This window comes from Anticarsia gemmatalis, chromosome Z (genome assembly GCF_050436995.1).
Source record: "Anticarsia gemmatalis isolate Benzon Research Colony breed Stoneville strain chromosome Z, ilAntGemm2 primary, whole genome shotgun sequence".
In the NCBI taxonomy this organism is placed as follows: Eukaryota; Metazoa; Arthropoda; class Insecta; order Lepidoptera; family Erebidae; genus Anticarsia; species Anticarsia gemmatalis.
In genome coordinates, this window is record NC_134776.1 from 9,793,555 (window position 1) to 9,807,709 (window position 14,155).

A 14,155-nucleotide genomic window follows, 5' to 3' on the forward strand; every position below is an offset into this window, starting at 1 on the left:
CAGATATCATTTCTTTCACAAAAAGATGTTTCTCGAAATTATAAAGTCGATACAACCCATTGGCCGAAATAGACAATTATATTTTTGTATCCAAATCTCTAAATACTCAGTAATCACGATCTTCATAAATTAAATTCTTTAAGAAGATCCTTGTAACATGAAAATGCGACAGTTTGATTGGGCCAAAACTAGTAAATGTAGTTAGTATATTTTGATTCACGACTGACTCAAAATTCCATGTGGACGAAATCGGCATTTGTAAGGGCTTTAAAGAGAAAGTAATGTAACCTCTCGGTAGCATGGTTCGTCCATGTTCCTCCGCACACTGGTCCTGTGTTTCTTCTTACCTAACACGACTATGACGTACGAGTTGGCCGACTGAGGGTTCGTCCATATCAGTTTGCGGGCTTCTAGAATATTCACTGACACCTGAAACATACCAACGAACTCGTTGATGTCTAGGAAATATTAATAACTATACGAGGAGTGTTTATCACTGCAAATAATTGATTTAAAAGTAAGTATCTAGGTATTGAAGCTTTGTTGATACTGATATTGTGGTTGCTAAAGGAGATGAAGAGAAAACAGTTTTGGTGTTAAACGATATTATTACGCGATTGAACCCTCTTAATTTATTATTTTAGCATAATATAAACAATAAAGAAGAAAGGTATATCACAATACAATATTTTTCAACCAATGTCTTCTACCAAAGTAGAAATAATTCTCTCTGGAATCTGATCCGAAATATAAAAATCAAAGATCAATGCCCTATTTTATTAAAACACCTCCTTAAAATTGACAGCTGGTGGTACCCTTACGTGGAAAACGGCTGCTTCATAAGTGAAACAGTTAAGCTTGGGGCACACTGCATCGGACTGTTCGTCGTAGCAGATAAAAATACATTAAACACCTCACTACATGTATACCAATTCCTTATCAGTTCACCATAAACTAAAAATTTACTAGACGGATTGCGATTTTCACCAATATTCAAAGATTTCGTTTAGTATTTTATTCTGTAGTTTCGTGTAAATTAGCTGATATGAGGATAAATGTTGAATATGTAGGAAAAAGTAAGGAATTGAGATCCGCTTCGAGTGGGGGCAAGATTGCAAAAAAAATATCAGGTTATTTCCTTTAGTGAATCTAACTTATTTGTATGGGCAGCAATCTGACTGCAGGGTCTGCAGGGTCTACATGGCAGAAAAGCGCAATGCATAAAACAGTGCACAAATAGAACTTATTTCATTATATTTCTTCTAACTTTAATAACGTAAGAAAACCAGATGCGATCGAGTGGGCACCGGCCGTAGAGCGGCTGAAGTCACAATTGCGCGCGCGACATGTGAGAGCATTGTCTTCGACAAAAACGTAACAACTACCAATAAAGGGCTGCTTGTACGGCGACCACGATTGTATTAGTGGGACGGATAACAAGTTTAGCTCATTTTGTAGTAATTTACCTTACTAAGTATTAGTTTGCTTAAAGTTTGTATTTTACTAATTCTTATCATTACAGTATAAACACTCTAAATTGTCGTCAGAGTTATTTGTTTGAAACACCTTCCATTTTTGTGGTTCCTTATATCTCCACTAAAAATATAAGTAATTAGGTAGTCTTGGGCGAGACCTCGAACCTTTTGTCAAATATCGGGCTCGCAAATGACCACCAAGCTGTTGTCTTCATTCAAAAGCCCCATGCCGAGATCGGACACGAGTTTCGTCGCAATTGCAATAGCGTTATCCAAACGTATTCTGTCCAAAAACTTTTTTTTACCATCGAGGCTACGGTGCAGGTATAAGTCTCAAAATCTGCACTACGGGTAATATCCAACGATGGTGTCTACGAATGGTGACTCTACTAACGCTATAAATAATTCATAAACATATACCTGAAAATACTGCGGCGTAGTTTCCGGGTTCCTTTCGGTCTCGACCCTGTAAGTTGGTTGTCTTGCAGCTTTTTGCCGACTTCGTTTCTCGGGCGATTTAGTTCGCATGCTGGATTAATGATTTGTTGTCCATATAATGATACAACTAATGATAATGACAGGCTTTATGACGGATGTCAGTGTTTTGTCTATTGTTTTTTATAAAAGAGTTGCACTAATTTTTATAGGTGTATTGATGGTGCGTGTGAACGTGTTGTATCATTGTGTGAATGCGTGGAGGATACGATCGGTATTTTAAATGTTATCGGTACTAGTATTACATAGTACTTAACGAATAACAACCCTGCCACATTAATAAAATAATAACACGATCAAATTGGCTCTACTCATACTATTTAACTGCAATCATTGATTATTGTAAAATGAGAAACATGATTTCAGTTATATTTTTAAATTCGTAAGCATTCCTATATTGTCATACTGCAAGAACTTAATTTACAAGCAAACACGTGCGTTGCCAAGTTAATACTGCTTTTGTTTATGATTTGAACTGAAACATTTGAGTTGAGATTTTCCAGAAGTTGTCTCTTTGAAAGCTTAAGTAATTGCGTTTCAAAGGTGTCGACAGAATGTTCTTACAGTGTACACACTAACATCTCATAATACTGTTGATTGCTGCGGGGCCTAATGACTTCCTGTGACGGCATTCATCGCCAATCCTTTGCAATCATAGCATGCAAGAACTAAATTATAGAACTTTGGGGAGAAGGAACGCTGGCTTACATGCAAGTAGGTAGTACGCGCTCGTGACGACAGACATTTGTTTTATTTATTTTTAATGATATTCCGGCGATTTCTTTTTGTAAGAATTGTTTCACTACATTAGATAACATACCATTTTACGACATTTCAAAACTAAATACTTACTTGTTTAGTTTTAGCTGCAGCTATCTTATAATAATTCACACTTTTGTGAATTATAATAAGAAACAGTAAAAAGAAACTGAGCCTTATACCGTTGCCTCAGAAATAAATTCAGTTCAGCCATTGAAAAGAAAATAGACAAAAAAATCGTTACTATAATATTTTTATGCACTAGAGTTTTTAAAAATATTATGCGTTTTAATTATTTCTGATGGTAGCAGAACCATGTTTTCTTTTGACATGATACTTTTATGTAAAAAATATCAATATGGGTAATTCACCTTCAATATTTCCTTCCTAGTCTATTCCTATCTAGTAGTGATAATCATCATTATCATTGGACTATCTCTTGGTATTTGGTAGGTTGTTCATGTTTCCTTTACACATTGATAAGTATTTAGCAATTATAACGTATTGATTTACAACATAATCATCAAATTTTAATAGCATAGGTGTGCCATTATATAACCTTATTAATTCCATAGTAATTAAGAGATAATCTTTTATTTAATATCGGGTAGCTCATAATTATAATACAAGTATTATTGGCTACTTGACTACCTGTTTTATATGGTCTGTTTGCGTGCAATATATTATGTTAAATATTAAAATAATTATGTTCATCAATAATCTAGTTAATTGGCTCGTTAGTATACTAATAAGAGTAGAGTAGATGTATATATCTTTATATAGACGTGGTATGGCTAGGCAAGATCTCCTAGTTCAACAGCAGACTTGCCGCAGTAGAGTGTTTTATAGTGGTGTCACCCCGAAGTGGCCATTATATCACTGCGCCGCATATCGTGGGTTCCACTCAAGACTGTAAAGTACATAATGTATTTATGTAAAGAACTGATATATTAAGTATTTTAACCCATATTTCATACGTACATTTTTGCCTTTTCCTTACGATTGCTTAATTGATACGGGACAGGTATACAGTTAGGTATGTAAAACTTACTTAAAATAACGTTGGGTTAAGTAGATGATCTGTTAACAAACCAGAATAACTTTGCAACCAGCGGCAGCGGTCTCACGAAAACTTACCGCCGTGTCGGCAACTGTTAACAAGCTCCCGTAGTGTGAAATGATCATAGATTCCTGCAGACAGTGGGTTGACAAACAGCAGGAGGGCAAAAAGTATATAAGGATCGAAATAAAACCAAGTTTCATTAATGTGATGTCAATATATTAAACCATCTTCATGTATAAATATGTTTGTCTAGGACTAACACTACCTACATCTAACACTTATTCAACTACGTTTGACAATTGCAACATATAATAAAAGCTATTTAAATAAAACTCTTGTAAACGTACATTAAATACACATTATTATGCTGGGAACTTTGGGGGATGATGGGGTTGGATTAGAACATAGGAAAATAGGAATCTAAGTATTTTGTCAATATTTTTCCGAAGTCCGAGATTCATTTGTATTGAAAAAGCAATAGGCCATCAATATTTTATGATCACAGAAATATTTTCTTTCATACATTTTATTATAAATGCAAAACAGGTTGAGCTTTAAATAAACGTTATATTCCTGTACATAGATTGCACAGGAGAGTTGTGGCAAAAGTAATCTGAAATGTTGTATTTGCTTAAATATCTGGAACGATCGCCACATTCGCAACTTGTCCAGCGTTAACTGACGACAATTTTTGGCAGTTCATTGTTGGGATATCACTTGCTGGACCTGTTTAAAACATTTCTGATTATTTAATCACGGAAGCTAAACTTTTAATTAGTAGTTTCAAAACCTGAATAGTAATTACAAATTTTAAATCTAACTCCTACGGACTTTCAAACCAAGGTTACAATTTGGCAGTGAGGAAAGGTAAGGCCGGCTTTAGCCGCCACAATTTACGATTCTAAATATATACTACAGCTGTTCTATTTACAAACTTATTTATAAATTTGGAATATACGCTAACAGCAAGCGAAGTGCTGACCCTGGGAATTGCAGAAGTCAGGTGAGTGTCCGAAAAAGGGTACCTAATGCGATATCGTAAAACAAATATTCTAATGTTTTTTTCTAAAAGGCTTTCATGCCTTCCATTCCTGGGCAAACGCCTTCTCCCTTGTCAAATCTCTTTTTTTCAGTTATTCATTATCAGGCTATCATATTTGTTAGCGCTTCGCTTGCTACTCAATAGGTAGGTTTTCATTTATGCACCGAACCCGTTAATGACTATATCGTCTTAAGCTGTGCCACCTTAAATCCTAAGCCTATAGATGTTAACATGATGTAGGCACGATATTTAAATATATTATCGGATTGCCAACCTTATTAGCTTTGGAACTCAAGGGATTACGTACGATGTATGAAGAAATCAGACACAGAATCAAATATCTTTACAAATTAATTTTAATCACTTCAATACACATTTAGTGAAAAAGACACCTTTGAATTATTTTTACTACATGCGAAGTGAAGTACCCACGCCACGTACCTGATGCTAGTGTTAGATAATAATATATTGTGATCTAAATGTGGATAGATGCACGATTATCATAATATCCGTTTGTCTCATCTGGTACCGGCAAAAACTAATTATTTACCTAGCAGGTAGGTACTGTGTATACATAAAGGGACTCACTTTACTACCGTTTAATTGGATCTTTTTTCTTTTATTACGAGACTCGCGGCAATCAAGTGATAGTTAACTTTTTAGGTTTATATTTTTCTAACGGCTTTATTGTATGTAGATAATGATGTAGTTTTTGAACAAATAAACTTTTTTATTTTTACACGGCCAGTGTTTTTACACTTCGAGTCGTAAACCTTCAACAAAAAATTTTGTTTGTGGTTATTAAAATACCACTAGAAAATTATATTCAGGATGGACTATGAAGTAACAGGTTTACATTTTTGATTATGAATTTTAATAAGATTGCTTTTGCTTTTAACTTTATTTCTAAGTTCTTAAATACTTACTTAGGGTACGTCTCTAATTTATTTACGTTTAGATTCTACGTTTCCATTAAAAGTACATGTTATAATATTTATGTATTTTGTGTGGGATACAGTTAATTATTATATACTTAGATATATAACTTATTGATTAGGTTTACCACACCAATGTGAATACATAATACTTATTATTGGGTGTAAAGATAACACGCAAATCATATATAGAATGTTTCGGAACTAGGAATAGAACAGGAATTCTTTAACCGGTTATTTTCTGACTAGTATCACTTTATTACCACTACAGGAAAACTTATTTGGTAACATCAGAAATTAATGACATATTATGACGGAGAACACCTTTAGTAAGTGTTTGCTAGATATTTTGTGAAAAACGTGTTTAAGCTGTACCTCGATTCTCTACCACTATCGAATAACGTGAACCGGCTAGCTATCGACATTTTGACATTTAGAATGTATTGCCAAAAAAGCATCTACGACGCCCGTCAGAGGCGCTGATCAGATTTTCATACAAAATTTCTCGATGACAGGTCGGTTGTCGGTAGTCGATAGTAATAGAGAATTGAGCTACTGATCATCATCGCTAAAAGCCAATAGCTCGGCCTCTTACACTCCGACCGAGTGCTCTTAGACTGACGATCAAGTTACAATTTAACAGAAAGCTAAAAGTAACTGTTGAATTATTTCTTTTTAAATAGTAATGTATTAAATAATAATATTTACAAATGATAGATTTTGGAATGTATATTAAGAAGATGTAGGTACAGGTAGGAAAGACATAATAAACTCTTATTAAAATTCCATGGGTTGTAGATAGAGTCCTCATAAAACAGTTTAAAATTAATTACTTGCTATAAATTGTTTAGGAACTATTACAACTCAACCAAATACGTACTATTTATATTTTATGCTTACATTTAGTATAAGATAATATTTACGATGTCCCTAGACAGTCTGAATATATTAAGTTATATATTATTATGTATTTCGTTAATAATTGAGAGCTAATTGAAAAGTGTTATGTCGTTTACCAGCTACGTATACTTTACACTTGTCTCTGAGAAACTATTCAAATGCAATTGTTACATAAACTCTACAGAATACTCACGAGAAATATGCAAAAGTCCTATCAAGTATGCAGGTAAAGTTTCTTCAAAAGGATTGTGTTCCATTCTACTAGCAGTGGACCAAACTCCGTACAGACGGACGTGTAACTACGTCTAAAACGAACACAATTAAGAAACTTAGAACCTCCTCAGCTTTTCTTTCTCTCAAAACTTAATGATGGTGTTCAATACAATACATCACGGTTCACACTCATTCGCATCCTGTCTCCTGACACCCTCAACCTCATATACAAAAGTACACAAATCACTCTACAATATTTTACAAACTTATTCCCAACACAGACTTTCCACGTTTCACGACTTACCGTCTCAATATTGCCGCTGGTTCTGTTACGCTGGTTTAAAATCATATTTTAGTACTCGAAGCTTCATAGATTTTATTATAGGCTTTACAGAAAGTAATTACTCACACTTGCGTATGTATGGAATCAGTCTATTTTCCTTTGATTGTCTAAAACAATTGGCACGACTTTTTATTCAGATAGACCGTATTAATTTTAAAATAATCTACAAGCATATTCAAGTCAATAAATAATTTTCCATAAAACATGATTTTTTAAATTACGTATCTCGAGAAAAGTGTATTCCAATAATGCTGGCATGTAAGGAAAATAGACTCAGTTACGAGTTGACACAATATGACGTCATGCCAGTGTGATGCCGAAGACAGAACGTGGCGACTTCAATGGCTTCTTAGGCCACAAGGCCTTCGAAACCGTTGTCGGTATGTCAGTACAACTCGCTGAAACTCATCGGGTGTGGATGCGGGGTGTGGACCCTCATGTCTTCGAGTGGCTGCAGTGGCTCCGAGAGCAGCATGGTGTTGGGCCCCACGTTGGGTGGTGGGATCGAACCTGGGACCAGCGCGCCGTTGCTATGCCCACCGTTGGTGGACTCTTGACGCATGATGTTGCGCCGCCATTTTGCCCGAGCGTTTTGAAACCAAACCTAGTGAAAAATTATATTCTTTTAGTTCAAGGCGGGCTTGTGCCTTGTGAGTGATTTGTGTAACATAATCTTAAACTAGAACTGAAGAGCAGTGAAAGTAATAAGTCGATCAGAAAACTACATCCTATGAGGCTTAATAGACACCGTACGCGCTTTTGAATAGGGCTGTTATTATATTTAATTTTCAGTTAAACCACACGGAGAAAACTTACAGTACCAGCAATAGAAAGCTTTTCTGACATTGGTAAACATATCCCGTATGGTCTAGTGGCTAGGATACCTGGCTTTCACCCAGGAGGCTCGGGTTCGATTCCCGGTACGGGAATACACTTTTTGCTCTTATTTTGGATTTTAAACTGTTTTTTCTTTAATGACTGAATAAAAAATATTTTAGTTTACAATTAAACGTAATATTATTTTATCAGTCATATTATTATAACAGTCTAAGAAACGGATTTACTATTTTAGCGTTATAGCGGTTAGCGTTTTAGGTGGGATTTCGACAGTAGTTTTCATACAAAAATACTGTCACTATTTATCAGTTAAGTTAACCGGCACTTGCACATTAGATGTAGAAATGGCCATATGAGGTTTATGTACGTGAAGCTGATGTTGGCTAATAGAAATATGCTATTTGATATACTTCGTCTTGGTGATCTTACCTGTAGAACCCTCTTGGACAGGCCAGTCTTCTGAGCCAGCTGCTTCAAGTCTTTAGCATCAGGGTTCTGATTAATGGCGAAGTAAGACTTCATGGTCCTGAGCTGATGGTGCTTGAAGCTGGTGCGCATGCGCTTGGTGCGCTGAGTGTGGCTCGACACGCTGCCGGGGGAAGCCACCGAGGAGTCGTAGGCCAAAGACTCCATCGATGAGGACAGGTCACCTCGGTGTAGAATATCTGTAACAATTATCAATAATTGCTTCTGTGTTAAAAGCGGGAGTGACTGCGACTGCAGATCACGATTTCGGGGTCCCCGGGACTCTTTACTAATAGCTCGGAGTTACATCCATCATAATTTCGCTATAGGCTGACCTCCTATTATATGAAGTCCAAATTGTGGTAACTTCACAGAGATCATTATAAATACAATTTGTAATAAATAATTTTATGTCTGATGTCTTTGCAGACAAACCCGCGGCCAAACAGTTGTTTAAAAAAATAGTGACCAATGCGGCACAACGCCATCTATCGGGGGTTGTTTGAATTAGCTAAGGAATGGGGTAGCTTCGTGCATAAATGCGAGCCCTCGTAGTGGAAGGGGTGGATTACACTAGTTATACGCAAATGCCAACAGAGGGCGACATCGGGCGCAAATGGTCTTGATTAAAAGTGTGCCAAGTTCAAAAGTCAGCTGGAACCTATTGACCCAATTAACGGTTTATGATTAATTGCTAAGTGTCCAGTAGACCTGAGAGAAAGTAAAATTGACTCCAGTAGAATTTTCATAAGGTAAACGAAGTCTTTCAATTTAATTTAACAGGTGATACAAATACTTAGTTTTGACTTCGCGCAATTGGGTACTTCACTACCCGTCAAATCAGGCTCTACTCTTCATGAAATGTTAAAAACACATGTTAGCCGCAGTGACGCCACAGTTTCGTTGATATCGAATATGCCTAATAAAATATTTTCGTCTGTAATAATTACTATTAAACATTATTTACGAAAAAAATATACATATAAACGAACCTTTTATGAGTACAAGTTTAAAAAAAATTCGTTGCCCCAATTTTTGATTCTCATATTAAACGATCTACTGGTGCTATGTGCACGTATATATTAAGAGAAACAGGTAGGTACCCAATTTTTAGTCCACGCATTAAGCAGTCTTCAACTTAGTTGTAGTCTAAAGAGCCTAGCATAAGCACCTAATCAAATGGCAACGTTTCACCGATTTCAATAGTCAGTAGCGAGAACCCACATCCTTAAGTTTTTCTTACCGATTGGGAGGAAGTAGAGATTGCACAGCCTGCGGTTGAGTCGCCGGAGCAAGACTATACCATAATAGAGGAAGTTATGTTCCGGGGACAGACAAGTGAACCATGGATAGTTTTTATATGAGACAATTGTTAGTAGTACACACATCACTACATAGTATAAAGCAAACTCGCTTCCCGCGTCTGACCCTATATCTGTATGTACCATGTATACTGAGATCTTAAAACTATAGAACGGACTTATATGTAGCTTTTTTGAATAAATATTTTGATTCAAAAGTGATTGTATGTATAACCACTGATCAGTTCAAGATATCCAATGCGAAGTCGTAAATAAGCATATTATTTTTGTGCTCATTTTACAAACGCTGGCTGAACTCTAGATCAAAGGAATAATCCCCCTGCGGGTTAAAATAAGTGGTTGAAAGACAACTTTTATTTCTCCTAAGTTACACGCGAGCGAAGCCGCGCGGGTCCACTAGTTACTAACTAACCATCACCTAAATCTCCTTTATCTTCCTTCACTTCTTCACTCTACAAAAATAATTTAGAGTTCGCTTTAGATGGTAGAACTAGAGTAATATCAATAATTTGAACGTGTTCGTATCTAAATTAAGTTTATAAAGATATAATATATACACATTTGACATTACACTTAACGTTTGTATGATAGTATCAGCTAGTATGTCCAACAAAAGTTTACATGGACTTGTACCGTACTTGTACTCACGGAAGTTTAACCAACAGTAACGATTAAGGACCTCTAAACTTAGTACCATTGTCTACTGAATTGCTACGTGCATTTACTACTTATATATATTTAGTTCCAGTCCATCGGCAACGAGTCGATAAGTCGATAATAATTCAAGTTCCTAGCCACGAGATCTTCAGTAGTAATGTGGACAGTTCGTGGAATGTAGTGCCTTGACTTACGAGTGGCTCAAAATTATTTGAAGTAGCTAGCTAAATAGCTGTTGTTAATAATAATTCCTTTGAATCAAGAATAACTTGATAGATTAGGAACATACCTTATTACGTCAGTTAGTCAGAACAAAATATAATATTTTAAATGTTACACAACACGGTCTGCGTTGAGGACGGGGGTAACTGAAAATCTAAATTGTTCTACGTATTGAAACTGTAAAAGTTTGTTTGTTTTACTTTATCGGTTTTTTTTACAAATAGTATTGTTGATTACATGTGTGTTTTTGTAAATATGTTTTGCGAATAAATACAAATTCTAATTTGCTGCATAAAATTTAAAGCGATTCGTTTTAATATGTTGTACGTAGAGTTCCTGTGAATGATATGCAAATAAATTTTATATCGATGTTATAAACCAAATAATGAAAAACATTTTTGTTTAGAGCAAACACTATTCGACGCGTAATATGAATGTTTTACTGTTCTCATAAAATATAAAATTAACAAAATTCCTTTTTAGTTATCAGAATGTGGAGTGACGAATACACGTAAAACGTAAACCGTGGGGATATCATTACCCAGTTGAATACAAGAAAGGCATATTAATTGATAAGTGCGGCGTCGTTAACACTCATTAGTAGAAACGGAAATGGATGGGCCGCAGAGCCAGTGGGCAGTGGGTTCGCGTCAAAACAAAACAAATAACTTGGATGATGTATGTCCCGATAATTGGTCGTGTTTTGATCGCATAGATAGTGTCAAATATGTAGGGTGAACATGTACAGCCTTATAACTCCGGATAAACGATAATATAATGATGATACTTATACAGTTATATGATAGTTTGTGACATTCTGAATATTCTTTATGTTGTGCTTTGTTCATTAATTAGGTGTATTTAGCCTCTTGCATTAATGTTTTGTATAGTTCAGAAATAATATGTTTTAAGTAATGATTTTGATTAAGAATGCCATCGCGCTTTATATGTTTAACTTTTTGTTTTGCATGCGATTTTTTTATTCATTTTGTCAAAGATAATTTAGCGAAAAGAAGAAAAAGTGTGTAGGTTAAAGTTATAGTTTACCGAATACTGGCAGATACACATACACATTCAAATGGAAGTTAAAATGTAGAGGTCAAATAATAAAATATGAACAATGCTTTGTGCCAAACATCCAAACGCATGTAGACCCTAACAATAATGGGTCTAAGTAATAAAAAGTCGGTGGGTTTATTAATATCTCGCTACAACACTTGGGTGGTTGGCTGCATTATAAGAGCTAACTCGCCGATGCGCAACCGACTAATTTATTAAATTTATAATTAAATATATCAGAGGTTTGTCCGTTTGTCTGATACAAGGGGTCGGCCTGAGCCCTCCTTTTTTATAACACCGTTTTTGAGTTTTACGACGCACAGAACAAAAAAACAATTAGGTAGTAAAAAAAATATTATCACTTGAGTTTTGAGTTAATTGTTGCGTGTGAGGTGTAATGTTAGGACAGTTCATATCACGAAGTTTATACTTCATGCTCTTATGAGCTTGGACCACTTCCTTTACTATCAGCCGACATTCCTCGATGTGTTACTAACATTCGCGAAACGTTATTATTTTTCTTGATTATAAACAAAATATTTGTGTTTAAAATAACTTTTGGTATTATCTAGTTTTCAAGGTTTGTAATCATCTTTTCTTATTTCTTTAGTAACCATATCTACCTTCTTTGCTCCCACATTATCACCTCTATCAAAATACATCTCTACCATACATTTGAAATACATACTCTAAAACTTGACGAGCACACTTTCGCCTTATAATTCTCAAACATCGAAATAAAAGTAATTTCAATCAACAATAAACATACCTAACATTTATGTTTATGGTCGAAATTAACATGTTACCGAATTTGAGGGTACTGCATATATATTAAAACGGAGTAATAAAGCATCGGTGCTATAAACCCTTCGATATTAACGATTGACCATAAAAAAAATAAAGAAGCTATGAGTCTGACCATGGTTTATTACTTGTATAGGCGCCTCTCTTTGGACAATGGTTTAAACACAGAATATTTGCGGTTTTCTACCAAGAAAGTTTAAAGGAGAATGGGCACTTCTGGGCGGTCGGCGGCCATTAATGAAAGTAGTGTCAAATTAAAGTAATGATAACTAGAAACATCTTTTACTAAGAACGTTTCGCTGCAATCCTTTTAGGTAACAATATATTTACATGTAAATATAATAGAATTTCATAGAACATAATAAAGTTTATTTCGTGTCTGTAATGCATTTAACTTTGTGTAATAACGTTACATCTTCTTATAACGATGCCATCAACATAAATAACAATCGTAACAATATAATAATGTCCTCCTAGCCGATATACGGCTACGGCGGTCAGTTTCATTGAACCTGGCCATCTGTGCAGGACTTTGTTTATAGTGTCCAAGTGTGTGCACAATACACAGGTACACTCTCTATTCCATCACTCTCATAGTTTGGTGGGACGGATAACCGACACGACCGGTGAGAGGTCAGGCGCAGGACCGACGGCTTTACGTGCTCTCCGAGGCACGGAGGTCTTCGACCTCAACTTCCTAACTCCGGGCAATCTCTAGGAAATTCTTAACAGAAAATCTCAGAAAATACTTTTTGGCCCGACCCAGGATTCGAACCCGAGACCTCTCGCACCGCAGTCGCATATACTACCGACCGCGCCACAGAGGCAGTTAGAAGTTGAAAATCGTAACAATAGGAATAGACAAAGAGCAGCATTCCAAAGTATAACCGGCGATCAGCCTTTTTTCGACGTGACACATTTGACATGGTTTAACGACTGTTATCTTAGTTGACAACAACCGGGACCGACTTTTTACGTGCCCTCCGAAGCACGGAGACGCTCAGTTCAAATACCACAATGCGATCACCCATCTATAGCATGACCGCGCCAACGGCTGCTTAACCTACATATCGTTTACCGACCAGTGAGCGCAACTGGCTATGAACGCCTCGTTATTGAGCTGAGCATTCAAGACAGGCTTCTTCTAATAAGAAGAAGATCATGAACAACAGATAAGTCGTCTCAGTGAATATGTTATAGAAAAGCAAGATGTTTACTTACGATATTTATATATTTACTTGTAATGATTGTTCGAATACTAATAATGTCTATATTTGTATGCAATATAAGAAATAGTTTTATACTATTAAAAGTGCTCAAAAACAAAAAACGTATTTTATTCGTCATATAAGTGCGTCGCGGCAATAAAACTTCTACACAGTAATTTATAGGACCAAACTACATTAAAAAATACCAAAATCAAGTTTGGCCGCGGATCGCCCAGGCTCCATACTATTTTGCCCATTCTCCTTTTAGGGAATCCAGCTAAGGAGTAGTTCGCTAGGTAGACGATAAACGATAGACTCCTTGACGATCACAGCCCAGTTATTTTCAAATACTAGTT

The 14,155-nt window shown here is 35.7% G+C and overlaps 2 protein-coding genes and 1 non-coding gene across 6 annotated transcripts in view; 1 reads left to right on the top strand and 2 right to left on the bottom strand.

Moving 5' to 3' along the window:
* The window catches only part of LOC142986686 (otoferlin-like), a 58,408-nt gene extending 56,405 nt beyond the window's left edge, over positions 1-2,003 (bottom strand). Inside the window, exons 1-2 of the mRNA XM_076135269.1 lie at positions 1,896-2,003; positions 289-429 (exon numbers count right to left, since the gene is read on the bottom strand). Coding sequence (XP_075991384.1) covers positions 289-429; positions 1,896-2,003 — 249 coding nt within the window. The remainder of the gene's footprint in view (positions 1-288; positions 430-1,895) is intronic.
* Positions 2,004-3,991: 1,988 nt separating this feature from the next.
* Positions 3,992-14,155, bottom strand: part of LOC142986611 (LIM/homeobox protein Lhx2-like) — a 35,618-nt gene continuing 25,454 nt past the window's right edge. For all 4 annotated transcript variants that reach the window (XM_076135143.1, XM_076135146.1, XM_076135147.1 and 1 more), the window contains exons 6-7: positions 8,492-8,727; positions 3,992-7,829 (exon numbers count right to left, since the gene is read on the bottom strand). In XM_076135143.1, coding sequence (XP_075991258.1) covers positions 7,611-7,829; positions 8,492-8,727 — 455 coding nt within the window. In that variant the 3' untranslated portion in view covers positions 3,992-7,610. The remainder of the gene's footprint in view (positions 7,830-8,491; positions 8,728-14,155) is intronic.
* On the top strand, positions 8,083-8,154 carry TRNAE-UUC (transfer RNA glutamic acid (anticodon UUC)). The gene has a single exon. It is a non-coding gene; the product is annotated as a tRNA-Glu (tRNA).